Below are 27,861 nucleotides of genomic sequence, written 5' to 3'. Positions count from 1 at the left end.
GGCGCCACTTGAAAATCTTGGAGATATTCATAGAATCAATCACATGGTGTCGGCGGCAAGCTTCGTCGTGAGACAAAGGCGTCATGGCACAGGAGTCTGTCCAAGTTGAAGACTCCTGACAATGAGTATTCACATCGAGGTTGAATAGCTTCCAACTCGATGTGATCCGTCTGTCTTAACTTTGCTTCGTGTAATCATTCATCATTTCTGTCCTCGTGCCCAAAAACCCAAGGCAGGGAGGAGATGGATACAAGAACGCTGGTCTTGATCTTGGTCTCGAAAACAATGTCCTTCTTCATCTTCACCGACCCCTGATTTCCCTCATCTCGCGGTCTGGTACCGCCGTATCCCTGTTCATTATCCTTTAGCCCTTGCGCCGTCACTCCCTTGCTATGCATTTTTGCTCAACATCAACTGTGTTCGACAACCATCCGTTTCCAGCCGGCCCTGGCTGTCATGATAGATGATGCCTCGGCCTCTACTCACCCTTTGCGTAGGCTAGCGAGTGTAGATGATAAACCAGAGAATCGAAATCAACAAAAGACACAAATGCCCGCCTCCTTTGCCCTGACGCCTGTCTCGCCCCGTCTCTCTCCAGACCCAGCGAGCTCATTCATTCATGCATGTATGGTCTGTCATCAAGCCAGTTCCACGTCGTTCATCTCGTTCAGTCCTGTAATGTTCATCTCCACCAGGTCGTCAATCTGGTCTGATGATCCACAGGATCCTTCCCAGTCTTTGCCCAGCGTCAGCCGTCACCTGAAGTCTGTTGTAATAGTATCGGAGTCGCTAAACGACTGTGACATACCGGACCCGTCTTCCTCCATGTCATCCACGATTAGCCTGCGGAGGGGATCCAACACCTCTGTCCTGCAGCGTTAGCCATCTTTCTTTAAGGGGGAACCTAGACCGGGCCGAGTCCACTTACCGCGCTGCAAGGCCATAAACTCCGTGTCGACATCGTCTTGTTTCTCGGGATCACTTTCGATAGACTTGGCGCATGACTCAATCACGCGCGAGAACGAGCCTGCAATGTCTCGCCCCAGGTGTGCTCTCCTTCGGACGTGATGCTCCTCGAGATGCCCCAAACACGTAAGGCCCAATTGTCTGACCGTCAGCTTGATCTCTTCCCGATCCTCCAGGTCTCGCTCAGCGATCGAGTCGCTTTGCAAGGCCTGGAACAACTCGCGGTCTAGGAAATTCTCTGTGGCTGCTCGCACGGTGCTTTCCTGATATGCTAGGAGGTGAGGTGTCCAGTTTGGCACTAGACGGAGACTGAGACTCCTGATGGTCCTCGCGAACTCCCCTTCTGACCGTTCGAGTGACAGTGCTGTATCGAAGAAGCGAACAAAGTACACCCCCTCGGTGTTTTGCAGGCTTTTGGCTTGCGTGTACACATGCTGAATCATCTTTGTGGCAAAGTCGAGTTGCTCGGTACTCTCAATGTAGGCGCCGGCCGCCCGCAGGAATGGGTCCATGGCTTGAGTTGATGTCTCACCCCTGATGCATCGCTTCAACGTGGCCAGTATCTTGCCGTCCATCGTTGAGCCGATCCCGGTCAGGAATCGGATAATGTCGTCGGTTGGACGGGTCGCCTGGTCGATCCCCAGTAGCTTCTCCACGAAATGGCTGCCGTGAGTATCATCCAGGCTGGTGTGTACGAGTTGTACCTCTTCCGACGTCCAGCTGAAAGGTCGTTCCATCCGCTCCAGTCGCTCAGCCGCGTCTTCAACAATGACGTCTGTTCCCAGCTCCGGCTCCAGCTGCTGCAGGAGATAATCCACCAGCATGATCACCGACAGGTAGGAAGGCGGTTTGGCGTTGTTGATGCGTCGTAGAACAGTCTGCAGCATCCTTTGATAGTTTCCGGTGAGGGCTTGTGCTGGATCTGCCGAGATAATACGCAGAAGCCTCGCCAGGTAATTAGCGGCTAGAACATATCCGACTTCGCGGCTTCCCAGTTTTGCAAAGCCCAAAATAGCCCCAAAGTAGTCGTCCCACGATCTGAGGTTGATATGGAAGAAGTTCCATAGGTGATTGAACAGAAGCATCACGCCATCAATGACTGAACGGTGAGCAACAGCACCCTCGGTAATGTTCTCGTCTCCATCAGGGTCTGAGATGGGACTATTTGGGACCGGCGGGTCGTAGACATGAGGCAAGCCTCTTGCAATCTTGTGGATAGCGACAGTGAACATCTTGCTCACAAAGTTGCGCACCGCCATTTCTGGGTTCCGTTGGAGAAGGGCGCGCAGTGCATCATGCCGTTGGTCAAAATAGCTGTAGAAAGCAAACGCACAATGGTGGCATGAAGTGATAGCATCGCTGATCAACTTGGAGAAACTTAGGAAATCCGGCATGTCCTTTGCTCTTGTAACGACCTGGTCCAGGTGGCTCAGCAACGTGTGCATGGCTAAATCCTGAAGCCCATGCTCTTGAGCGCGATCAATCAGGAACTCGCCAATGTTCTGACTCGTGTCAACTTCGCGACAGCTTCCACAAAGCTGTCTCGTCTGCTGGAATAGCATCTGAACGAGTCTGAGGTTGCTGGGATCATATATACAGTGACGGCGAAGGATCACTGTGTTTTCGCTCATGATGTGATCTTTGAGATCGTCAGCTACATTGACTCGCAAAGGCCCTGGAATGCCTAGGCTCATCATCCTCTCCTGCTCAGCTCTTAGAGAGGAGGCACGTTGGTAAAACAGCATGTATGCGCTGTATGTCTTGTCGTAGATGATACCGTTTGTGTCGTAAGGACGATGATCAGGGCCACCGAACGTGGAACTCTCCATGTGCGAGGGATCCCATGCCGTTACCATATCGTCATTGAACTCAACCCAAGTCTGGCGACCTGAGGCGGAAGGGCGCTCACGGATGTACGAGTAGTAGTGGCCGGATTCAGCGGTGCCCGAGTGAACGAGGACACCGACCAGTTCGAAGATGTCCTCCTCGGTGTCATTTTCCGGGTTGCTGAGGTGCTCGATAGTGTAGGGTCGCAAGTTGACACGTGCTGGGAATGAGAAATAATCGTTGATCTTACTTCGCTGGAGAGTACGGAGGTTAAAGTCAAACCGCTTGAGGTGAAAGATGACATGGTCTGGGATGTCTTTCAGACATGCCCTGCAACACGTTAGCTTCCGAGTGGGAGAGCAACTGATGGAAAGTGTCACCTCTTGACAGCATCAACGTGTTTGTCACACGTTGAACACTTGTACTTGTTGTCTGTTGATGGTTAGCAACCTCCTCGAGATAAGATGGATAATAAACAGACATACCCCCTTCCATGATCTCACCATCTACATAAGCCTGAAGGCTGTCTTCCAGCGTGTTTTTGCCCTTGATATCACATTGAATCGCAGAGAATGGCTCAAGTCGTTCAGAAATGTGCTCACACTCCTTTGACTTGACTTGTTGCACAAGTTGACCACCGTAAAAAGACTTGAGTTTCCTCTTCTCTTCGTGGCTGTGAAACTGTCCCTCCCAACGGTCAAAGAGTAGGTTGTAGAACTCATCCACGTCCATTTGACTGTGAATGTCGATGAGGGTGTCATCGTAGGTCTTGATTGAACTGACAAGATTGGTGGGGTCGACAAAGCGACGGTAGCTTTCCTGCATGAAGCCAAACAGCTTTTGGGTGTAGAACATGAGTTCTTGGCCATTGGCGGGATCATGAAGTTTCGAGTTCAGGATGAATTGTCGGAATCCCGTGTTCATGAAAAGCTGCGCCAGGATTGAATTGAGATAGCATGTGTTCGACAAGTTTAGCAGGCCAGCGTAGCCACATGGTGCCCGCAGCGCTCGCAGGCGCTCAAATTGATACGGGAGCTCGTAGAGGTATGGCTCATCTGGTTTGGATGTCAGCGGGTGCGAGGTTGACATGGCGCAAGACATGCCGTCATCGTCATCATCGTAGAAGGGCACGAGACTCTCGAGCGATTCCAACAGCCCCTTGGTCTTTTCTGGATCGTGCTTCACGAGATGGAAAAGAATGTCACAAAGCTTCGCTCTCGTTTCGCTGTGGAGAACCACCCTAGGGATGGGCTGCTCGCTCAGACTGCGCTTGGGGGGATACAGCTGCTTCCAGAACAGTGACAAGGGCAAATCACTATGGCGAGTCAGTTGATCGGCCCTACACGGTGAGGTTTCATTCTCGTACGCTGGCAACTGCGGGGATTGGGCAACCGAGGGATCAAGTTGCAGGCAAATATGCAGAACCGTTGCAAGGCCTTTCGCAAACGAGTCCTCTCCAGCCGAAGATCCAATGGCCTGTATACTCGGTTAGCCTGTATCAAACCGTCCCGAACTGACAGAACCTACTTCAGTTGATGTATGGGCGAGTAAGAGCTGGCTGACCTGAGAGGCAAGCCTTGGGAGATCCAACACGCCTGGCGATCGAGCCTTCAATCGCATCAGCAAGACGTACGTCAGCCTAAAGAAATCTTCACAATGGTCCGGATACCCGGCTATCTGTAGCACAAGGTCGCTGACAACACCCCAAAAGTATGAGACCAGGGCCACAAAGATGTCGGGATTATTTGAGGATGACTCGTTCGACCTGTCCAACGGCTGTGTGTGGCCTGTCATCGAGACAAGCTCCTCAATGAGCTTCACAACAAGCGATCTGACCCCAGGTCTTGGGTCAGTAAGCAGAGCACGGTGCAGTAAAGCAACAAAATCGGGGTTTGTGTTGAGTTTTGCCCAGAATGCACTATTGATAATGCTCAGGCGGAGTGTGAGGGCAAGTGTTCCGGCAATCACTGGAGAAGCATCGCCGGGGGAATCTATGGCGCATGTCAAGATTTCAACGAGCCGAGCTGGTTCAGGCACGATAACGTTGTCCGTACTGACTGGTCGTCCTGGAGTGTAGAGCTCTGTGACCATGCTAGAGCCAGCAAGTGTTCCAGTGGACCGCAGCATATTATCTAGCAGCCGTCGGAATGCGTGTATCATTGTGCCAGTGAGTTTCAGACGCAGGCTCACAGAAGTCTGGTCGAAGACATCTTTGTCCGAGATTGCCTGAGTGGTAAAGGAGATGCCCGTCTTCAGAGCTTTCGTATACGCAGAGGGTTGACCAGGGTCAGTGGGGTCATCCTTGGGATCTTCATTGTCGATGCGCCCGTGAAAAGCAGCTTCAATGTACTCCAGAAGCGTGTGCACAGCGTAGAGTGACTTGTACGGTTGCCCTGGAGGAAAGATTTGCTGATACGAGGTTGTATTGCTGTCAATTGACTTCAAGAGATGACCATCTGTGGGGAGTTTCACGAGAAAGTGGTAAATCTTAAGTACACAGTCAGTTATTCGAAGCCTTCAAAGTTGGTGCTGAGTTTCATACCTCTTGTGCAAGTGACTCCTCCATGCTGAGGTACTCGAACATCTCGTCAAAATGCGCCGAGATTTCTACCTCCAGGGGAGAGGCACCTGGCTTCACTCGACCAGAAGGGGCTGGGCCTGCTTCCTCACGTTTGACCAGCATGAGACCCTCCTGGACACGCAGATCCTCCAAAGACTTGCAGATTTCGTGCTCGTTGGGAAGAAAAGGTCGTCCTCTGTAATAAACTCGGTAGTTATCGAAGCCTGTCTCTTGTCTCAGGCTGGCAAGCAAAGACGCAGCGGTGTTGAGCTTCCCGATTGCGAGTGGCTTGATATCAGTCTGTTCATCCCCATCAAAAGACTGGTATTTGAGCTCGGCCGAGTCTCCTTGCACCTCATAGGGGGTTTGGGGGATCAGTGTTCTCAGGTCAGGGGCCGACAGAAGAGGTTTTGATTGATGGGCCTCCAGTATGTGCCGTAATAGTCTCAAGGATCGAATGAAGATCCTCTCCTGCTGCTGGATTTGCTCATCTGTTGCAACAGTCGACATGGGTTCATCCTCGCCGCTCGTCGCTCCATCGTTGGAGCTCTTGATTTTCCGCGCGGCATCCTTCAGCTGTTGTAGGCATCGGTTGACTAAAGCCATGTGGATCAGTCGTGTTCGCTGAAGCGGGCTGGTGGCCATATGCCGGCTTTCAACATAGATATCGATTGCAAGCGTCCGTACTGATCGGTCAACGAGAGATCCATCCTCAGTCTCGAGGATCAAGCGCCACAGTTGCTCAATACCGCTCTCAGCAACCATGTCATGGTCGTCAAGGGCTAGGTCGGCTTTCTCGTTGAGACGCGGTAGAATTTCAGCCCGGAGAAACTCCAGCATGCCGTCGCAGAAATATTCGGAAGGGAGAGTTGGGAGGTATTGAGATAAGCACGTTTGGAGAAAGGGGTTGGCGAGGTTGAGCTTCCGGTTAAGATTGTTCAAGATACCCCATCCTGCTCTCCTATCCTCAAGCGATAGTGACCACGGGCCGACCAGCATGTCCCAGAGCTTTATCCCCAACTCCTTGGTGATTGTTTGGGGTTCAACCTGGATGATGTTGGTGATGAAGTCCCTGCGAGGTTGGTTGATCGCGCCCCAGAGAACCGTCTGAACGCCGGCAGCTCGTCCGACCTTGATTGCGTGCTCTAGCTCAGTAACGATAAGTCTCGTCAGGTCGTGCTTCTCCGTCAAGACACGAAGTTCCATAACAACCGCGGAGCGGATTGCCATTGACAAGCACCAGAGGCTGCCCAATGTAGTTGCTGACTGGTCTGCTATGTCCTGAATGCAGCTCTGGTACAGCTGCTGGCGTCCCTCGGAATCTGGCCCATATGCCAGGAGCTCCTTAAACTTCTGCATCGCTGCGTGCTGCATGTCGGGGTATGCGACTTGTGATCCGGATGTGCAAACTGACGATTCTCTGAGTAGCCGTAAGCACAAGTTGTAGGGATGGAAGCTCAGTCCCGGTCGATCGACTTGTGATCTCGTAACCATATGCCTAATGACGGTCTCCCAAAGCATTCGGATAGACGGAGTGAAGCCATCCATGGGAAGCGCCTGAAATTTGTCGCAGAAAAATAGAAGACCGGCGTAGTCGAAAAGGTTCGTGATATTTGTCACCATGCGAGTGAGAGCATCTGCGGTGCGAGGATCCTGGCCGGATGTGATACCTTGCCATATCATATTGATGTGCTCCTCCCGGTACATCTTGGTCACTACCAAGAAGCCCACGATGTTGGCGCCCTCAAGAGTGATCTCTGGATGACAGTTAGAGCCGAGGATGTACTCTATGAGTCCGGTCTGGAGCAGGTATTCCGCGAGATGGTTGAGGTGGAGTATACTGCCATCGTCTCCGCTGTCACAATGGCGTCTCCAGCAGGAGACGAGGTCGCCACACATCTGGGTGACACCCACAACACGGAGTTGCATTTGACTTGACCTTATGAGCTTGTTCAAGAGCCCAAGGCGTCGCTCCCAAGCGATTGCCTCAATAGTGTAGTTAACAGGGAGCTGGGGGTGCGCCTGTCGATGCTCGATTAGTAGCTGGGTTGCGGCTTCATGTTCGCCCTGAAGGCTCGCTTTGATCATGTTTGTGAGAGCCCGAACGCTAGTTGAGACTTTATCGGCATTCAACTGCGTCGGCTGCTTTTCAACCATCCTTACGAGGGTATCTGAGACCAGGTCGTAGAGGACATGACCAACTTCTAGCCGCTGTTTGGCCATGGGGGGGAGTCCTGGGCTGCCCGAGGCAAAGCTTGCATCTGTCATGATATCTGCTGCAACCAGACATATCGAGGATAGCTCATCAGTCCATCGAGGGAAGTTGGAGATATGATCGACCAGACACCTGACCAGCTGGAGCAGGCAACTGAGGCTTCCACCTTGACTTTCCTGAAATTCCTTGATCACGTATGACACATCTTCCAGACTGGGGGATGAAAGATCGGCGTTACCAGTTTGCTCGTCGTAGAAAGGCGCCCCAGTCATCATATGCAACCGGTCGAGGTAAAGAGGAGACAATAGGGCGGGTGGACGCTGTTTTTGATCTGTCTGCGTGGCCGAAAACTCTTGGAGAGCACGAATGTCAGATTCGATGAACCAGGCCGTCAGCTTGGCGAATCCAGCGAAAAACGCCAGAGTAACGCCGCGCAATCCATGTGCTTTCAACATTGATGGCCTAGTACGATTAGTATACAATAGGAGCAAAGAAGGAGAGACATACTTGCGACATGCCATTGCTTGAAAGATTTCGGGGAATGTAACCCAAAACCCCAAATTTTGTCGGCATGAATCGATGGCAGATTGCTGGTCGACGTCTCTGATGTATCTGAGATACCGTTCCAGCCATTGCTGAACCTTGTCGACAACGCCTTCATCAATTGGAGATTCTACATGTTTTAGCCGCTTGAGTCGTTCAGAAGAAGAATAACAAAGCTCACGAGTTGAAAGATAGTTTGCCAGTCGTTCCACTGTCGATTCGGTGGTTTCTTCGGGATCGTGAAAGGGGAAGTCATGGATAGGATCGATCAGGATAGGGTCGTCCCCAACGATGGAAACTCCAACACTCATATGATCGGAAGCCATGTCATCATCCGACGGCACTGTGATAATCTCGATTGGCGGGCTCGTTGAATGTGAAGAGGTTGACTTGGAGGTATCGGTACTCTGGGCAGGAACCGGCACCATGTCGACCTCGGAGTCTTCAACACTGGCCTTGACGTCGTCGGTCGCAACATCGGTGACGGCATCGGTCGCAGGGGGGTGGGCGGCAGGTGAAGGAGATGGGGGCGAGGAAGACGACGAGTCACTCTGGGGCGCGTTCCTAAGGTTAATAGTAACCATGCTGGACGGAGGCTCGGTGGGTGGCTCGCGCATCGAGGTGCCAGGCTCGGGGGTCTTTGGCGCGACAGGCTCTGGCCGGGCTTCTACAGCCGAGTCACGGCTGGGGACGACGGGATCGGTGTCGAGAGTTGTTGAGCTCGAGGAATCGTGGAGCGGATTCACGGTATCGAGGGAGTTTGTAGGTGATCCAGAGAGAGACGTGCGCCGGCGCTTGCGAGACGAGATATCCCCGTCATCAAAGGGATTCGGCCGGGTTGAACTGGCTTCAGCGGAGGCAGCACGATCTGGGAGGTCCGGAGATATCGTGGACGGATCCATCGGAGTTGTGTAGAGAAGAGGTGGAAAAGCACGAAGCGCGGAGGTGTAGAGACGTCACACCGTCGCGAAAGACGCCCCGGCGACAGCTGCACAAAATTAACATGTGGGTTTGGTAAGAGAAGCGATTCGGCGGGGCGAAAGAGCAAGATCCCAAGCTCGAAATGGGGTTTTCGGGGAGGGGGATCAAACCAAGGGCGATATGATGAATGAAGATGACAAGTAAGAAAATAAAAAGAGCCCCGGCGTAGTTGTCTAGACAGATGGAAGATGCCTAGAAAGAATAGAGGTTGCTGAGGCTTAGAAGTGGGATGCGTATTGGGAAGCCGGATGGATAAGGCTCTTGGTGGATGGATCTGAGGAAGGATATGGGGGAGCATGGATTGGCAGGGCGCGCGCTGGCGGATTGCTTGTGTGGACCCCGCTACGGCAGACTCGACAAGAGGCCCGGGGGTGGAAATAGCAGGGGGGAGGCTGCCTGACGTCGGGTGGGATGGGCATTGGTGGGATTGCGTATTGAGAGAAGAGATGAAGGAAGCTCTGCTTACCTTTTGTGCTTGGCTGGGAGATTCACGAGCGTGTCGTCTGATAGATGATACTTAGACAGAGTGCGAAGAAGGGGAGTCTTCTCCGTCACTGCGCTATATAGCTTTTTCTGCTGCGTCGTGAGGATGAAAGCCCACCTCATGAGCTAAGTTTCGGTGGTATTTTGGTACGTGCAGGTGGTTGCCTCAAGCAGGCTGGTGACTGTGACACCCAGGGCAGGATCCAATGCTTTTTAGTGGAGAGCTCTGAGCTAGCTGGCAAGTTGGCCGTCCGCTGGGCGTGATGGAAGGGCGGGGTAAGGGGTGACGATAGCGCGGGCAATTAATCCGAGCAGAGATGCAATGCAGCAATGGACTGTTTGCGCCGGCAATCCAGCTGTCAGAAGATGCCGATCAAGAAATAACAAAAGAAATCGGCAAGTAAGGGAAATCAACAAATGAGAAATGAGAAAAGATGGAGGCTAGTCGTGCAGGTTGTCGACGCGCTTCGCAGCTGTCACGATAGCGGTGTTGGTGGGGTAAAGTGGGCTGTGGGATCAAGGATGGATGTGAGATATCATTCACGTCCATCCATGATGAGAAAAGAGAGCTTACCTTGACGGTTTCCCCTGGTGAATTCGACAAGGTGAACCAGAAAAATAAATACCCGGTAGGTCAATCACTGGGAGAACACACCGGGGTCTTGAAAAGCTTGAACAAGCGCCATGCACTGAGGGGACAGTGACCGAGGGCAACTGACTGACAATGGAGCAAATTCACGGTGGGATAGGTGGCCAACCGCGTCGCCAAGTGGCACACCGTGTGAGCCTGAAACTGCTTGCCTGAGGCTGCCTTGCCTGTCCTGCACTTTGTAGTAGAGCAGAGGGCTTGATGTTAAAGGAGCCACATTGGTCATGAGAAACCCAAGTTGAAGGAGTCAAAAGATGTGATATTGTACCTTCGGAGTATTTTTCAATCAAGTCATGCATCAGTGGCTACCTAAGTAGGTAGGTAGGTAGGAGAGAGTTTCTGCGGGTCCAGAGCTCAAGATTGTTGACTGTTACCACGTGGAGAACCAGAGACCGCCATGGCAGCCGCCTTAAACGGCGAGGAAAATCCCCATGAACCTGGTCGAGGCCAAAGAGACCCGCCATGATGCTGCCCCTCCTGTTTGGTCAAGATCTGACACGACATTTGATCCCGGCCGTACCTGGAGCTCTGGTGAGCTGTGGTGCCCCTGTGAATGCCAAGATACAAGACGGTACCTGTCAGAGGCCAAGGCAAGATGACCACCATGTAATTTACATAGCTGCATAGCTTTCTATTATCAAGGGCTACTATAACATACATCTATCCACCCAATGTCACCATACTTTCAATTGATGGCCGTTCTATCGTCCTGGCGCTTGGTCTCCTACAAAATGCGACGCTAAGCAACTCCCCGTCGACCTTGCTTGTGTGACCCACATACTCCCGCCTCCCGCAAATAGCTGCAGAGCAGAGCTTGCTTAGATGTCACCCTCCAATACACTTCTCTTCAAGACGTCGTTGTCTACGTTTACCGAACATATATCGCCTCGTCCTCGAATCCAAAGTCAATCTTAGTTTCGTTGGCCGACATCTGATATTCTTTCCTCCAAAGTGACTTTCTACACCGACAGTTACCAGTGCTCGCCAACATGACTACTCCCACGTCGCAACCGGCTCGGAAGAGAGTCGTGCACCAGCTGGATACGCCCTTTTCAACGGTCTCCTGGTATTTCCTCCTTTCTAAATCCGATCATGTGGTCGTGGGTGATTAACTGGGTCTTTAGGCCTGCGGTCTCGCCTGAAGATCAAGACACAATTCTTGAGTTGTTATGCGAGTGAGTCCAAATGCTCCATATTCACAGGGATACCCATCTCTGCTCTACCTCCACACAATGCACTCTCCCGTTTAAGCGGTCTGGATAGCCGTACTGACAAGTTTAGTCTCTTGAGCCCCCTGGGGCAGTACCGGCAAACACACGTTAAGCGGTCAAAGGGCAAACGTGCAGCCAGGAAGGAAAAGGACGACAAGAAGGCTGGCGGAACGACGGAAGAACTGCCCGTGCCACCAATTCCAGAGATCGATGCTAGCATCGATGTTGGTCTCAACTCTATTACTCGAAATCTCCAGGCCCTGTCGCAGAGTGACGCAGAGTCTGCTCAAGACAAGCCTGAGCGGCAGTATCTGATGATTTTTGTAGCTCGTGGGAACCAAGCTTCAACTTTCAACTGCCATTTCCCGCAGATGGTTGCCGCAGCTTCCAAGGGTCTCCCATCCACAGACAAGATCCGCCTTGTGGGCTTCTCCAACCCTTGCTCTGAGCGCCTGAGTGCTTGCCTGGGAGTGCCGAGAGTGTCGTCCATTGCAATTGCTAAGGATGCGCCAGGAGCCGGAGCCTTGCAGGAGTTTGTCTTGAAATCAGTGCCACCTGCAGAAACAGCATGGTTAGACGCATCTCAGGATGCTCAGCATCTGACCACAAAGATCAACGCGATTGAGACGACGGTGGGACCCAAACGGCCTAGAATGAACGAAACAACAAGTTAGTATCTATTCATGGGTAGTAATAATATGAGGAACACCTTGGTAAACTTTTGGCACGAATACTGTGGTCAATTCCGCATAATGTTGTTCCCAATGGGTGAACGCCAACCCCGACACACCAGCTATAAAGCTCAAGCCATCGAGATCTTGATAAAACGCCGGATCATCAAACAGCAACTACTGTCGGTGATTGCGTTTGGCCGTGGCGTGTGAATGTGCAGGGCTGGAAAGGGGGAAACGAGCAGTGCCAAGCATGGGCAGTCAAATCAGCCATCGATGAATGCAAGACCCCATAGTCACGTCGGAGACCATTCTCTAAAGATCAACGCGCAGCATAGGCGTCTCTGTGTTCTCCAATTAGCTTCCAGGTTCTCAAGCAAGGTAGATGGTAGCTTCTAGGAGCCTACCGTTGGTAGCTCTCCTTGCCTACCTGACATCCATCCTCTCTCCTCCTGCAAATAAAAGAGGATTCTACCTCCCCTTAGGAGTCTCTAGATAAGAAATCAGATAGGAATTTCAAATGCTTTCCGTACTATTCCCCAACGGGGGGCGTTCCTCGGGCAGTTTCTGAGCAGTGTCAGCGGTCTTCAGGGGATGCTTCTCTTCGATTCCAAGGGCATTTCCCCTGGAAAATTAGGTCCGTAGGGCGCTTGTCACTTATTTCCTCTGTTATATCTCTTCCTGGCAGTGATATTTCTCCCGTCCAAGCTCAGTGTGCCGCACCTTCCCCTCCATCTTCCTTCACCCTCTCCAAACTCCACCCCACTCCATGTTTTTCTTCTCCTTCCTTCTTCCCACCCAAACCTGAAGGCATCTTTCACATCTCAACTCCCGAGTCTTCATCTTCTCTCATCTCAGAAGCTCACCAAAATCTTCGCTTGGTTGACCTGCGCCTCGATCTATTCCCACCGTCTCCTCTGGGGCGCTCCTTCCTCCTGTTACCCTTCCCTGCTACGCCTTTTCTGGTGCTCTTCGGCAGAAACAAGACCTCAGCTGCAAGGTGAGTCACTGCCAAGAGATCTCGCCCCTTCCAGCTTTTCATCTCTTTCCTTCAGCTGATGGCGGACGCCTCAGGGCCGGTCCCTGTTCTGCATCCCTCCTCAACACTCCAGAATTCTTCTGAGATCGTGGAAGCTTTGCCCTTTCGCCCGTTACGAAGCTTTTGGCTCTTTCCCTGTACGTTCTTCAAGGTTGTTTCGAAGTTTCGCCGCCGTAGTGTAGCCGTACCCTCCTACAGCGACCTTCGTCCAGATTCCGGGGTTGGATGATCTGACCTTCTTGTCACAGGACGTTCTTATCAAGCCCAGAACTCACACCTTGATACTGGACTTGATCGAGTGACCATGAGTGGCGCGGGCTACAATGATCCCGAAAAGCTAGCAGCTGCCAGGGAACTGGCCATGTCGTTTGGTAATTCTAGCCAGCCCAGAGGCGGCGGCGGCGGCGGTGGTGGCAGCAGACAGAGACACGGTAATGACTTTGGAAACAGAGCACCTCGTGGTAAGTTAAGACTATTCCATCGGGTGGGCATAGACTGACACGCCAACAGAGAGGTACAACAACAGCCCTCCTCCTCCCCCTCGTACGGTCATCTCTAACATTCCTCCTCCAAGCCGGCGCAACTACACAGACACTCTGGTCTCTGGTAACGTGGGACGTCCTCCTGGTCGTGTCTTGGGATCTTCTCCCATGGACTTTCTGAACCGTCGAGAACCGACGCCACAGCCAACATCGGGTAAGTACACATGCAACGACTCTGTTCTGTGATCTAAGCAGCAAAGCTCACCTACCGACAGCAAACCAACCTCAAGAGCCTCCCAAACAAAGCGCTATGGCAGTCGTGCCCCCAAGTTTAACCAGCACACCAGTCAACAACGTTGCTCAGGGGCAAAACGGGACTGATGTCTTGGGCAACGAGAACCGCACTATCGCCGCAGCTCGAGCCGACGAGGGCTGCATGGTAGACGTCCAAGCAGAGACCACAAAGGCTAATGGCATTGAGAGTAGCCAGCCCAACGCCAACAGGCCTATGAGTACAGCCCCAGCACAGGCTTCAGCCCTTGTCCCTGAGAGCCTTCAAGACAACAACATTGCTAGCACTTGGGCCGCCTCCTACAACGATTCTTCTGACGAAGAGGAAGAGGAAGAGGAAGAGGAAGAGGAAGAGGAAGAGGAGGGGGAAATTGTTGAAAGACCCAAGGCAGAGCCTTCCAGAAAAGATGTACCAAATCTTCCAAGGGCAGACGACGAGGACCTGATCATGATATCCCCAGACCAGAAGCCCAGCACTCCCTACACTGAGGACATTTCAAAGTCTCCACTTGCGCCAACCGAAACTACGAATGGAATCTCAGTCCAGAAAGTGCGAGGGAACATTGTCCCACGTCTTCAGGATAACGGGCGCGGACCGGCTGAGGCGTCTTCAGCAATCAAGCAGACCTCACATGAGCTTGCAACCTCACGAGATCAGACTCGAGGTGAGAACAACCCCGGTGAGCCAACTAATATCTCGAGTCTTCGTCCTCAAGCTCCAGGGTTCGTGCCAGGATCCTGGGCGGCTTCCCTGGATTCTCCTATTAGTCCTCCAGGGTTCCCCCCAAGCAGGTCCACGGCCAATCCATTTGCCGCAAAACTCGACGCAGAGAGTCGTGAAGGGGCGGCATCCCATCAAAGTCATTCTTGATACCTTGTTGCCGAGAATCCCGATGGCAATCCTTCATTCGCTGGACACTTCGTCACCATAACTCCTGTTCGAATTGCTAACGGTCTCCTTATCCCAGGACCTACGAATGGTCATGTATTGATGCAACCTCACCTCGATATTCCCCATCACGTTCAGGCTTCGCCCATGCAGTTCCCCACGATGCCAATGACACCTGGCCCGAGTCAGTCAAGCCAAGCTGGGGAGAACAAGACCGCCGCACCTGTTGAGAAGCGGAAGGCCCTCCGGAAAACTCAAGGTCTCAAGTCCTCGATGTGGGCTTCCTAATCGACATTTGGAAGCGAGATGACTCTTGGAGATGTAAAGTTGAACAAAGCGGTTGCTTAATCTGATGGATTAAGGGCATAGAGAGATCAAAGGAGCGGATGAAGATGGGACGTGTGCGAAGGGGGGATGACAGACAAGATCAAGGCTGGTGAAGGCATATTAGTGCTGATTTGGACGTCAGATGAGTGCGGATACAGTCAGCTGGACGAAAGATGGGACTTTGCTAAGTGTATGTAATCATGTGAGGAGACTCTTGTTGATATTATGTATCATCATTTTCTACTTTTGGCTTGTGATGCGAAATGGTGGAGCTCGTTGAGATATCTAGCTCAACTGCTTCACGAACAAACAGGACTTGAGACAGTCGCCAATACAAGATGTACCGAATAATCTCGTTGGCGCTAATATTTGGCTATCTATGAAATTATGAATCTACCCAGACATACCCTTTTCCAAAAGCTTCACGCCCTCCCTGACCTTGGGCGAGAAGTGCTTCCTTAACAGCTCACCCTCCCACACGGTAGCCGTAAAGGGATTGCTCCCTTCAACACTATCACTCACGGGATTGTATCGACCATCACCCTTACGCTCCTCGGTATCCCACAGACTGCGTACCTTCTTGCTGTGTGTGTGCGCCACGTCGCTCAGCAGCACAAGCACCGCCTGGCAGGACTTATCTGGCAGCTGCAGCGCGGCCGTCATGAGCTGCTTCGTAAAGGCGGCGAGCCTCAGAGGCGGGACAGAACGGATGTTCCACGAGGGAAGAAGAATGCCAGTCAGCGAGCGGAGAAGGAGGACCGTCGTGGTCTGGACGTTAATCTTGGTGGTGACCGAGGCGGATGATGTGGCAGGGCGGGTCAACTCGAGGTCCGGGTTGGTGGAGAGAGAGAGGAGGGACTTGAAGAGGTGGGTAGTGAAGAAGGAGAGGTCGAGATGGAGGTCGTTGCGAGCGTTATGGGCGTCTTGGCCGGCGAGGAGGGCGTATGCAGTGACAGTGCAGAGGAGGGCTTCACGAGTGAGGTTGCGGACAGGAACGTCGTCTTCTTCTTCCTCTTCCTCGTTCTCTCCCTCAGCAGCAGGATCCACCTCCGAGTCCTCCTCGCTGTGTCGGATGAGATCCTTGAGGGCCTCGAGCAAATCGCCAAAGAAGTCCTGGTTGATGAGATGGGCATACTTGGCGAGACCCTCGAGGACAGCACCCATGAGGTGCGGCAGACGAAGCTTGAGGATACGGAAGTATGTCGCAAAGACTAGCTTGAGGGTCTCGGACTGCATGCGGTCGCGCTCCTCGTGGCTGACCAGCGCATCGGCGTTGGCCATGTCCTTGTCCAGCGCCTTTTGCTCCTTGAGCTCCTTGCGCCGGCGCTTGGTTCGGAACTCGCGCTTCTTCTTCTTGGCCTGGGCGGAATCGTCCTGCTCCACAAAATCTTGCGAGGCCTTGCCGGAGAACTCGGAGAGGAGGCGGAGAGAGAGGAAGAGGTTGACTACGCTCTCGTCGACCTGGAAGTCTCGGGCCTTCATCATCTTTGAGAGCAGGGACACTGCCTCCTGGGTAGGCCGTCCCTCCTCGTCATCTTTGAAAAGCGTCTCAAAGGCCTGCAGACACTTGACACCGTCCTGGTTGATCTTACGCCTGCTGAGCTTGTTGACGAGGATCTTGATCAGATCCGCGCGGAAGTTGAAGTGCGGTACCGATGTAAGAAGGGTACAAGCGCAAGTAACAGCCACGTTTGCGAGGCTTTGCCCACCAGGAGCAGCCTTGATCTCCAGCTTGGAGCACCGGGCGAGCTCCTTGATGTAGGCCTGATAACCCGAGACCAAGGCCTGCTCATACTGCCTCAGCGTCCGTACCTCCTTCGATAGCTTCTCCTTGGGGGCGTCCTCGTTCGCCGGGCGTATCCGGTATCCAGGGATAACATCCTTGTAGACGGACATTTGGGTGACCAGGGCGAGCATCTGGATGGCAATGATCTTGGAGCGTCCAATCTTGGCGAGGGCCTTGAATGCGCCGACATGCTCCTCCGGGTTCTCATTGACAGCCATGGCTATCTTTGCCAGCTCCTCCTGCGCCTCCAAGATCTGCTGCGACTCGGGGACCTCGGGCTCCTTCACGACCTCGTCCGGTTCCGGCTCCCACTCCTCAAACTCATCCTCACGACCCTCTAGCCACTCGGTGTCGCTCTCAATTGACGCTGCGTCGTCGTCGTCGTCCCCCTGCGCATGCTCGATCCTTCCGTCGGCCGTCTTGATGGGCAGCTTGTTGCTCTCCTTCTGCTTCTTGCCCTTGCGCGGGCGCGACTCGTAGTCCTGTTCGAGGTTCCAGTTTGAGGCGTGCTTGAAGAAGGATTTCTGGGCGTTCTTGGAGGAGGACTGGGCCCCAGACTCACCGTCCGAGGAGTCATGGGCCAGCTTTCTTCGTTTTGAGCCGTTTGGCGCCATGGTGCTGGCTGTGATTACCAGATGTAGTGTAAAGGTCGCCCGTCTTAGGTTTTCTCTGCTCTCTCAATCTTGTCTCCTTCCAAAAGTCGACGAGATCTTTTTAGTGGGGATTCACAAGGCTGGGCCAATGGAATGATGCGATTCCCCTCTCACCGCCAAAGATTAAAAAAAAAAAGTTCAGAATTCTGCCGGACTTTCATGCCCCTCCACCCAAAATTTCCCAGCCGCTGGCTTCAGTCGCGACCAGCTTGGCCATTTCCATCATCAACCCAATCGCCCCCATTGCAATCTCGTAGCAATGGGTTTCACAAAGCCGCCGGTGCAGGCGCTCAAGTCTGCCAACAAGATCAAGCGAAGAGAGCTCTTCGTTCAGCACAAGAAGCATAGGGACAAGGAGAGGCACGAGGAGCGGCACCGTCGCAGGAGGGAAGAGGCCAAGGATCCCGAGCTCAAGGCTGCCCGTCTGGCCAAGCGCAAGCCCGTCACGATCGACCAGAAGCGAGTGTGGGACGATGTCGATGATGATAGCCTCGGTGCGCAGGTGGACCTGGAGAAGCTGAAGCGTCGGCGCATCGAGGAGGCCGAGGCGGCGGAGCAGGCTGCTCACGAGGCCGAGATGCAGGAGGATGATGACGACGACGATGTCGACAGTATGCTGGCTTCGGATGAGGAGATGGATGAGGAGCGTCAAGCTGCCCTGGAGAAGAAGCGCGAGAAACGAGCGAGACGAGACAACAGCATCGCCCCGTCCACAACAAGCACCAACCTCGATTTGACGCCGTCATCACTCGCCCTCAAGTTCCCCTCTCTCTTCACCGATATCCCCCCTCCCGAGCCCAAGATCCTCATCACCACATCCCTCAACTCGACCATCCACGAAGAGGCCCATCTCCTCTGCGGCCTCTTCCCCAACAGCAACTACATCCCCCGGTCCGCCCATCGGTACGGCCACAAGTACTCCCTCCGCGAGATCTGCAAGTACGCCTCGAATCGCGAGTACACTGCCGTGGTTCTCCTCAAAGAGGACTCCAAGAAGCCCACAGGGCTTTCAGTCGTGCACCTCCCCACAGGCCCAACCTTTCACTTCTCCATCACCAACTGGATCGAGGGCAAGAAGCTCCCCGGCCACGGAAACCCCACCAACCACTACCCCGAGCTTCTCCTCAACAACTTCAAGACGCCACTGGGTCTTTTGACGGCCAAGCTTTTCCAGACTATGTTCCCCCCTAGGCCAGAGTTCCAGGGCCGTCAGGTCGTCACCCTGCACAACCAGCGAGACTACATCTTTGTGCGGAGGCATCGTTATGTCTTCCGAGATAAGCGACAGACCGAGAAGAGCATCGTCGGCGCAGACGGAAAGGAGATCAAGGGTGTTGAGAACATCCGCGCTGGTTTGCAAGAGCTAGGCCCTCGATTTACGCTCAAACTGAGGAGGGTCGACAAGGGTATTGGACGAGCAGGTAGTGAGGGCGATGATGCGACGCAGTGGGAGTGGAAGGCCAAGATGGAGAAGGATCGCAAGAGATTCAACCTTTAATCATTTGACGGGTCTCGGGCAAGGAGTCTAACTTGGGTTTGCCAATATTATACCCTAGAGAAGGGCATTAGATGTCAAAATTCCACGCGTTTGTTTCTATCTGAGCTTCACTTGTGGCCACATTCACACCTAGACAAGGATTTCGCTCACATCACCTTGGCCTTTATGCCACGTCTCTGACCATAGACTCTCAAGCTTTCGCTCTGAGCATCACCGCCGAGTACCTTCACATCAATTAGTTTAATCTCAACGGGATCTGAGGCATGTTGACTAAACCCACACAATGATGCCTCCCACGGCGATGAATACTCCCACCACACTTCTTTCATGGATGTCTCTCCCTGACAGGGCCCAACCCAGTGCCACGATAGTACAAGTCTTGACATGGCCAACTACTGTACTAGACACAGGGCCTGTCTGCGCAACGATGTAGAACTGAGAAATGTTGATCAGAGAAGCAAGGACTCCGGACTGTATCCTGGTTAGCTGGATGATGACGAGAACAAACAGGTCCTTACCAAGGCTATCATGAGCCATCGATGGATGGGGACTGTCTTCTGATCTGGAAATACATCGAGGAATGGAATGACGTAGAGAAGCAATAAGGAAGCGATTGGGGCTTGGTTATATAAGAGTTGCATGCTCGACATTTGAAGCTTCCGATGATAACTCGCAATCCAAATGGTGTACAGAGCCGACGCGAAAACACCTGCAAATGCAAAGACAACGCCCAGTGTAGATGTCGGGCTGACTACTCCATCAACCGTTCTTGATGAATCAGAGTAAGTAAACAGTCCTACTCCAACGCAGACCGGGACGAGAGCGAGCACCGCTGGTAACGGTAATATTTCTCTGTAGAGCAAGATATTCATGAGAGCGACAGCTGGTGTTACCAGGATACGGGCAAGCTGATAGAACATTACCGATGAGTAGGCCAAGGACATGTTGGGGAGGATGACATTGAAGCACATTGCCATGGCCAAGGGTATCATCTGTCTCGTGGCTGCTCGGCGAGGCATGAAGAGACTCAGAGGAGATTTTGACAAGACATGCAGGGTAAGCCATGTTACAAGGAAATGAAGCGAGGCGAAAGAGAGCTGGCAACGTCGAAGAGTAGGATCAGAGAATATGGCCTTGTTGGTAAAGACCTAGTTGTTGTTAGTGAACTCTCAGCTCGTGGGGTAGTAAGAGTCACAATTCCAACCGTAGCCATCGTGTTGATGATTATCCAAAGACCGGAGATCCAAATTGCTTGTTTTGGGCTGTCTTTTAGCGAAACTTGGGCTATTGGCAAAGAATCATGTTGAAGTTGGTCATTGTCGGTGAGACTCGGCTTGGCTAAAGCAGGCGGTGTTTTAACGTCAGGATGGTCGAGCTGTGCCATTGCTTGGCTTGTCATGGCGCAACTGGGCAATGGCAAGCTGAATGAAAGATTAGCGTATAAATAGATTGGTGGTTTTTCTCTGATCTGAAAGAAAATAGAAGATAATCCTGGGAATGGATATTAAACAAGCGAGGCCTTTCAATTCAGGCACGGCGTGGTGAGGCAGGAACTGTCGTGTAATGGATCCAACAGGCAGGAAGCGGTAGCACATACAGCAAATGGCAGGAACAATGCCCAGGGTTCCTACCTTGTTACCCTAAACAATGGATATTTAACTTGGCATTGAAACGCACAGCAGTCCAGCATGGAACTTGTGAGTTCCCGGCCTTGCTTCAACAAGTTCCAAATCTCCTACAAGTCGAGGTCGTCGCCAATGGCAAGCAATAGCGAGAAGACGTTGATTCAGTACCTAGGGTTGCAGCAGAGTGCTAGCAGACGTTTTCTGACTCCCATGGGAGCTCAATCTGTGTGGTCTAGGCTGAACCCCCCTAGTTCCGTTCAACATCAAGTTCACCAATATTCACATTCGTCCCTCCTACGGCCAACCTATGTCTAGTCCCAATTCCTATACGGTTGCACCAATTAGGACAATTTCCTTCATCCTAGCTTCGATACTTATCACGGTCATTAGTGTGCTATCCTAAAGGGGGTCTGCAATGATCACCAAAACGTCTACTCTCCCGAGCTTCATCACTCGATAAGATTGTCTTGCAAACCGTTGCAAAGTTTACTTGCCTAGTCCCCTTCCTTGGTCTTCTTTGTAAGATCTCGCAAAGCAAACGAAGAGAATCGGGCATCAAGGTCGGAATGAAGCCCCCCCGAAGGAGTGGATGCTATCGGCATCATATCTAGCAAGGCCCCCTCGCTGGCGTCGATTCTGCACCAGGGACCGATGGGATCCTCGCTAGCATGTAGGAGCGAGCGAGTGAGCCTTCGTCAACTCACCTCGGGGGGGCTGCGAACGGGAGGGGATCCGGGGTGACTGGACTGAACACACCCCGGTCGGTGTAGCCGTTTGAGGACATGTCCTCCGCGGTCAACTCGAACCTTGCTGTAGACGGCTGTCGGATACCGACAATTCACCGCCGCTGCCCGTCAAAGTTACGTTGGGATCTGGCCCATGAGGTGAGAAACATTCGATGAATCAGAGGCCGCTCGCGATGGTCGAGTTTCGCCGCGTTCACGGCCATCGTGGCCTATCACTGGCAGGCAGTTGACTCTGGAACATGGTAACATGGTGTTGCTGACTCGAGGATTCTCATGGGTTCTGATAAAGGGTTAGAGAGCACGGAGATGAATTCCTTACGGTTGGCCTCGGTTCAGATGCAGCCCTGTATTTCAACGGTTGTTGAAATGCAGGCTTTTAAACACATCTGTCCATACTTGACAATGGATCCATTGAAGACAACTTGGCATGGAGTTGCTGATATGTGCTGGGCAGCATCTGGTACTACCTCCCTTGTAGATGCAGCAAAAGTAACGTTACTCGCATCTGTTTCAATTCCTACGTCAACGGTTATGTCTACGTCACCGTATTTAACCGTATCTGTGCTTGTTTTGCGGTAGGTCAACGCAACGACGTCTTGGCCTTTAAAACAGGGAATGCACATAATAGTCAGGGACAAGCTCTGTTGCTCCGTGAATTGAATTGTGCCCGCTTATTATTATGCAAAAGTTACACACCGTTAGATTTTGTTTCGGCGCCACGGGCGACTAAACAGAGACCCCCCCGGCCGATTGTGGCGCCTCCACGGACACGGAAACCAGGGGCTAAATTGACGCCACATCTCACCGGCCACTTCAAGGAACAGCCGTTTTGTCTGAGGTCAATTTATCCGCCATGTGCGACTACCTACGGCTAACAGTGGGATGAGGCGGTGCCGCTGTCTCGTCGTTACTGTAGAGTTTGTGTGATCAGATGCTGCGAGATTTGCCTCTTTGACCTCAAGCCGCCTCTTCAACGCTCATTAACGTCCGCCGGAAGCGCACACACTCTCTCACTCTGAATCCTACGGGGTCTTACCCCTGACCTGGTCATTCATGACGCGACAGCCGAGCTGTTCTGCGCCAGAGACACTATAGCGACTTGACTATTTTGTCCCTCCCCTCGCCAACCTAACTCCTCGCGAAATGACGGCCTGCAACGACCCGCCTTTGGCTAACGGCGGCGTCAACGGCTCGTCTCATGCAACCAAGGCCAACGGTCAATGCAGGCATGTTGACATCTGGAAGAGGGCGCCCGTCCTCACCGGTACTACCGAGTTTGAACCTCGTCCTGATGTCAGAAACATCATGATCACAGGCGGCGCTGGCTTTATGTGAGTAAACCCTAGCGGACCGCTCTTCAGTCTCTTCTCCACTGCAATGTCTTGTTTTGTATTCAACATCCATATGCTAACCATTGCTTGCGCCTATCGCAAAGTGCTTGCTGGGTCGTCCGCCACCTTGTGCTTGCATACCCACATGCATACAATATTGTCTCATTCGACAAGCTAGATTACTGCTCTACGCTCAACAACACTCGCGTGCTCAATGACAAGCCCAACTTCAACTTCTATCACGGCGATATTACTAATCCCACCGAGGTTGTTGATTGTATGGAGCGTTATAGCATTGACACAGTCCTACACTTTGCTGCACAATCTCATGTCGACTTGAGCTTTGGCCAGTCATATGACTTTACTTATACCAACGTTTATGGAACTCATGTTTTACTTGAGAGCGCGAGAAAGGTCGGCATCCGACGTTTCATCTACGTGTCGACTGATGAAGTTTACGGCGAGGTCGAAGAGGGAGAGGATGGTCTGCTTGAGACCAGTTCTCTTGCTCCTACGAATCCCTATGCTGCTAGCAAGGCAGCTGCAGAGATGTTGGTTCAGTCATACCAAAAGAGCTTCAAGCTGCCGGCCATAATTGTGCGCAGCAACAATGTTTATGGACCTCATCAGTATCCAGAGAGTAAGTCCAAGATCAGTAGAGCTCGTGGTGTCCGCTCGGGTTCTAATTTGTCACAGAAATTATTCCCAAGTTTACCTGCCTCCTCAACCGCAGAAGACCGCTCGTCCTGCATGGAGACGGCACTCCCACTCGACGGTACCTGTACGCTGGCGATGCGGCTGATGCTTTTGATACCATTCTCCACAAGGGACAAGTCGGCCAGGTGTATAACATCGGCTCATGCGACGAGGTTTCCAACCTCGAGCTCTGCGGGTTGCTTCTTGACCGAATGAGCATCCCACACGACACCCCCGAGCAGCTCCGCAAGTGGATCAAGCACACGCGGGACCGGCCATTCAACGACCGGCGGTATGCAGTGGATGACACCAAACTGCGCCGGCTTGGCTGGGAGCAGAAGGTTTCTATCCATGAGGGGCTCAAGATAACAGTAGATTGGTTCACCCAGTTCGGTGAGTCTTGGTGGGGAGACATTAGCCATGCCCTCGCCCCATTCCCCGTGGTGAGGGACGGCAAGATGATGACAAACGATGCATGTTGGACGAGAGATGAGCCACCCAAGGCGCAAGATACGAAGCTACAAGACGTACAGCAAGACGTGCAGAAGAAGGAGGACTTGAACGGATGCCGCGATAGGGTCCAGAATGGGGATGAGACGACAAGTTTCCACAGAGGGGTGCATAATGGCGGCGGGGAATTTCATACGGCTGCTTAAAGACAAGGCCGCAGAAGGACGGCCAAGAATCTGGTTGTTGGGACCTTTAAAGGATTGAAGAATAGATACCATACATGGCGGTGAGAGTCAGTTTCTTTTCTTGCTTCTCATAAATAGATACCTAGATAGACAGAGTTGAGGCCGACCAAGGAGCAGGGTAGTATTTCGCTTAGACCTTGGCAGGACCGGCGAGTTGGGGCATTGACACTAGACGCGCGAGTCTCGGACGGTACGCATATAGACATGATGACATTTTGAAGAGACATGAAAATTATGATGCCGACGATATGGGCGTTTTACTTGAGCGAACGGATCTGCTTGTTGTAGACGGCCCCCTGGATCCCCTACCAATCACCAAGCTGCGCGGATGCAAGGGCACCACAAGCCGCACGAATGGTAGAACAACGGGGATTAATACAAGGCACATATACACACGGACCTAGTAGTCAGGGCCCAGGAACCCGCATCCTTAGGGCACGTTAGCCAGCAGTAGAACGGCCTAGGGGGAATGCAACCTCCTGCATGATGCATCACCGTCCGAGCAAACAACTCCTCTCCCGGGTCATGATCGGGGAACCACGGGGGGGGGGGGGGGGGGGGGGCCAGTCCAGGAACCAACCCAACCAACCGGCAGATGACGCTGGATGATGGATGGACGGATGGAACGCCAAACCAGCGGCCCGGGGGAGCACCCGCGGCAGCGGGCCGAGTGGTGACAGGACAAGGGACTGAAGACGGCCCAGCCCAGGGGACGGGGAATCAACCTGCGCACAGAAGTTTTTGCGAGTCAAAGGAGACAAAACCCTCTTTTTACCTTTTGAGGCCTGACCCGGTTCTGCGAATGGGATGCGAGCGGCGTCATCTGCAGCGGCATCTTGGGTGCCCAAAGAGCATGGATGGGAAACGAACGAACCAACCCAACGGAACCTCGAATGGAACCTGTGTCGGAGATGGAGATGGATGGGATGCACTGGAGCGGGTTCTTGGGAACGTTCCCGAGGTGCTGGGCTGCGCAATCCATCGCAATTGGATCCAATCCAGTCCAATCCACGCAAGGCGAACTGCCGAGATTTGGAGGGGGGTGGTAACCTCAAATCCATCGGATCACATCAGCATCAGCATTTAGCATTAGGGTTTTGGCGGCGGCGGAGGAATGACGAGAATCTGGAAGGGTTCTGGACGATTGCAATGGGATGGATGCCTCGGATGAGGTGATGGCTTGTCGAGATTTGAGTTGAAGCCTCGTTTCGAGATGGACCTGGATGGCAGGCCAAGCTGGTGGTTAGCTGAGCTACCGCTACCGCTACCGCTCCGGCGCTAGCTCTGTGCAGCTGAAATGAACAGTACTGTAGAGTCCAGTTGCCTTCCATCTTTGCAAAGGTATTGCTTGCTACCTACCTACCTACCTCGGTATCGAGGGGACGGGCCGCTGGATGAGCCCGATCGGTCCAGGACGGCAAGACAAGCGAGGCGAGCGAGTTGCAGATTCTGCTCTTGCGTTGTGTCTGCGAACCTGGAGGATACGGCAATGCTCCGACTGCAACTGTGCCCTGTCCCGACAGGGTGGACATGGCTTAGATGGAGACGGGAGAAGAGACAAGAGGGAGAGAGAGCGAGAGTCGGCCAACTAACTTGACTACTGCAACTGCAGCAGCAACACCAACGGTGACTATGCCAGCACAACAGAGGCACAGAAGTTGGCCGAGAAGGCGGGAGCTGTACGTGGCACTTCCACGGCCCATAATTGCTTCCATTGACTTTCCTATCTTGTTCCTCCCGGACGTGCCCGTCACCTGAATTTGTCTCGTCCCCTCCACTACAGTCTCCAGCGGGCGGCGCCTCGTGTCTGGACCTCTTTCACGACTCATTGCGGGCCCGAGCTGGGCGATAGCCTGAATCAAGTCCTGCTGAATTGAACCGACTGTCCGTTCCCTGCCTGCCTGCCTGCCTGCCCCCCCTCTCCACTGTCTCCTCGCACCGCCTCCGCTGCTGTGGGATGATGGGGGACGGAGGACTGGGCAGTGGAGGTTCAGGCCTGGGCCGGGCCTGCAGGGTCCCAGCAGATGGTGAACAGGCCATCTCCTGGCCAAGAGTGGAGATTTCTTTGGCATTCGCTTGGCCGCTTCAAGTATGGCCTGGGGGGGATAATGCCAAGGGAGTGACTTGTTGCGCTGGAGTTGTCGACTGCTCGTGAAGGAAACACCAGAGAAGAACAGCGAAATGTTCGCCGGATGAGGCGGTGGGGAGGTTAGGTTTCTTGAGACTTCTAGGCTTGGCTGGAACTCTTGATGGCGTCCCTGAGCTTCCATGGGGTTTTACGGAAAGGCAAGAAAAAAAAAAGTGGTACTGAGGAATTGCGATCCCGAAGAACAAGCGGGTTTTTTTTGTGTTGGTGCTGTAAGAAGGTTGCACAGCCCATCCATCGCCCACTCGGAAGTCTGAGGTTGTACTGACAGCTGGAGCCATGTCCTGACAGCAGGCAAGATGCAAAACACACAATGCAGGGCAACCTCGGCATGGGTCCTTGATAGGTAGTGGAGGGTAGGTATTGTCCGTTAGGTCCTCGGTGATAATATTGGAACTCCTAACTAATGACGCGTATCGGACATCGTATCGCATCGCCCGCACGCCCATCGCCCTCGGCCCTCGAGCAATTACCACACCAAGAAGAAGTAGGTGGTCTTTGCACACGGGCCGGAGCTAGCCTCGTCGCTCGCTGCGAATAACGCACCCGCGCATGGACTGATGGGGAGCGCACAAAGGCTTGGGCTTGCTTGAGGCTTGCCTGGGTCCGGTCTGGGCCTGGACCTTTGCAAAAGCCCCTTGGAGCTGAGGACCAATGGCGCCGCATCGGAGCAGCAGAATGTCGAGGAGGGCATATGCCGGAGGAGGATGAGGTGCTGTAGTGTAGGATTCTACCTACTCCATCACAAGAGATGTGTCGCTCTATGTTAGCTCTGCCCTTGCTCCTGGAGGCTGAGGAATGGATATCCCGAATCCTTCCCAGCCATTGTAACCTCGATCCCATGTCATTTGTGTGTGTTTTACTCTTATATCCACGGCCAGTTCGGAACTGGGCCTGGGTGAGTAGGTAAGCAACCATGACTGCAATGCAATGCAGTGAGCTGGAGTTAAGGTCAAGCAACAAACAGCGAGTGAGTGGCCCCCATTCCCATCCGTGGAATTGGATCCAGTGTCACGGTCCTCCCGCTGCCGCTGCCGTTGCCACTACCGTCGTGCGCCCTCCTAACACGGAGCTCGTCTTGATTCTTTCTCTCTCCGAGATACTAGACGATGACCAAGAGGTTATTCAACAACCCCTCGGAGACAGGCCATGCCGATGCAGAGAGGGCCGTGATAATACTGTATCTTGCTCTCTGGCCGTCTACACTCGGCAAAGCTCCTCAACTCGACAAGTCCAGTTCTCCCCATGTCAGAAAACTGCTAGCGTGCCTCGCCGTCAACACAAGAGACTTCTGACCTAGCCGGAAGCGTCCTAAATCCGACCGGGATCCCCCTGCCTGGTTCCCTGTGGTCACCCGTTGCCCAAGCTGCGCGAGACAGGTACTCGCTGCCCCCTGCAACCTACCTGACCTCCGGGATCCCAGCTTTTTCGCCCATGCATCCATCCAATCCATTCGCGTCCTCCACTTCTTGTTCCTCATCAACCAACCCCAGGAGAAAGAGAGAGCGAGAGAGCGAGAGAGAGAGGAGCCTCTTTCTTGTTCCTCTCGAG

General features: G+C 53.1%; 6 protein-coding genes across 6 annotated transcripts; 4 read left to right on the top strand and 2 right to left on the bottom strand.

Annotated features, from left to right (window-relative positions):
- Nucleotides 1-638: 638 nt before the first annotated feature.
- LRP88_06888 (uncharacterized protein) lies at nucleotides 639-9,013 on the bottom strand (the record flags this gene model as incomplete). The annotated part of the gene is made up of 10 exons (XM_083243425.1): nucleotides 639-736; nucleotides 809-865; nucleotides 929-3,123; nucleotides 3,174-3,225; nucleotides 3,279-4,108; nucleotides 4,169-4,269; nucleotides 4,321-5,280; nucleotides 5,336-8,030; nucleotides 8,190-8,241; nucleotides 8,293-9,013. 10 exons carry the CDS (start codon nucleotides 9,011-9,013, stop codon nucleotides 639-641), a joined length of 7,761 nt encoding a protein of 2,586 aa, XP_083100649.1.
- Nucleotides 9,014-11,213: 2,200 nt separating this feature from the next.
- On the top strand, nucleotides 11,214-12,109 carry LRP88_06887 (uncharacterized protein; the record flags this gene model as incomplete). Its single annotated transcript, XM_083243424.1, has 3 exons — nucleotides 11,214-11,290; nucleotides 11,349-11,399; nucleotides 11,506-12,109. The coding sequence occupies 3 exons, from the start codon at nucleotides 11,214-11,216 to the stop codon at nucleotides 12,107-12,109; spliced, it is 732 nt and encodes a 243-aa protein (XP_083100648.1).
- Nucleotides 12,110-13,449: 1,340 nt separating this feature from the next.
- On the top strand, nucleotides 13,450-15,095 carry LRP88_06886 (uncharacterized protein; the record flags this gene model as incomplete). The annotated part of the gene is made up of 4 exons (XM_083243423.1): nucleotides 13,450-13,606; nucleotides 13,656-13,841; nucleotides 13,903-14,598; nucleotides 14,887-15,095. The coding sequence occupies 4 exons, from the start codon at nucleotides 13,450-13,452 to the stop codon at nucleotides 15,093-15,095; spliced, it is 1,248 nt and encodes a 415-aa protein (XP_083100647.1).
- Nucleotides 15,096-15,527: 432 nt separating this feature from the next.
- LRP88_06885 (nucleolar complex-associated protein-domain-containing protein) lies at nucleotides 15,528-17,534 on the bottom strand (the record flags this gene model as incomplete). The annotated part of the gene is made up of 1 exon (XM_083243422.1): nucleotides 15,528-17,534. The coding sequence occupies one exon, from the start codon at nucleotides 17,532-17,534 to the stop codon at nucleotides 15,528-15,530; it is 2,007 nt and encodes a 668-aa protein (XP_083100646.1).
- Nucleotides 17,535-17,832: 298 nt separating this feature from the next.
- On the top strand, nucleotides 17,833-19,071 carry LRP88_06884 (rRNA-binding ribosome biosynthesis protein RPF1; the record flags this gene model as incomplete). Its single annotated transcript, XM_083243421.1, has 1 exon — nucleotides 17,833-19,071. One exon carries the CDS (start codon nucleotides 17,833-17,835, stop codon nucleotides 19,069-19,071), a length of 1,239 nt encoding a protein of 412 aa, XP_083100645.1.
- A 3,514-nt stretch (nucleotides 19,072-22,585) lies between these two features.
- On the top strand, nucleotides 22,586-24,125 carry LRP88_06883 (dTDP-glucose 4,6-dehydratase; the record flags this gene model as incomplete). Its single annotated transcript, XM_083243420.1, has 3 exons — nucleotides 22,586-22,773; nucleotides 22,878-23,413; nucleotides 23,470-24,125. 3 exons carry the CDS (start codon nucleotides 22,586-22,588, stop codon nucleotides 24,123-24,125), a joined length of 1,380 nt encoding a protein of 459 aa, XP_083100644.1.
- Between the last annotated feature and the right edge of the window lie 3,736 nt (nucleotides 24,126-27,861).

Source organism: Fusarium phalaenopsidis (assembly GCF_050370095.1).
Source record: "Fusarium phalaenopsidis strain FUZ10S chromosome Unknown contig_32298, whole genome shotgun sequence".
NCBI lineage: Eukaryota > Fungi > Ascomycota > Sordariomycetes > Hypocreales > Nectriaceae > Fusarium > Fusarium phalaenopsidis.
Note: the sequence above shows the minus strand (reverse complement) of the source record. Positions and strands in the feature narration are given on the sequence as shown.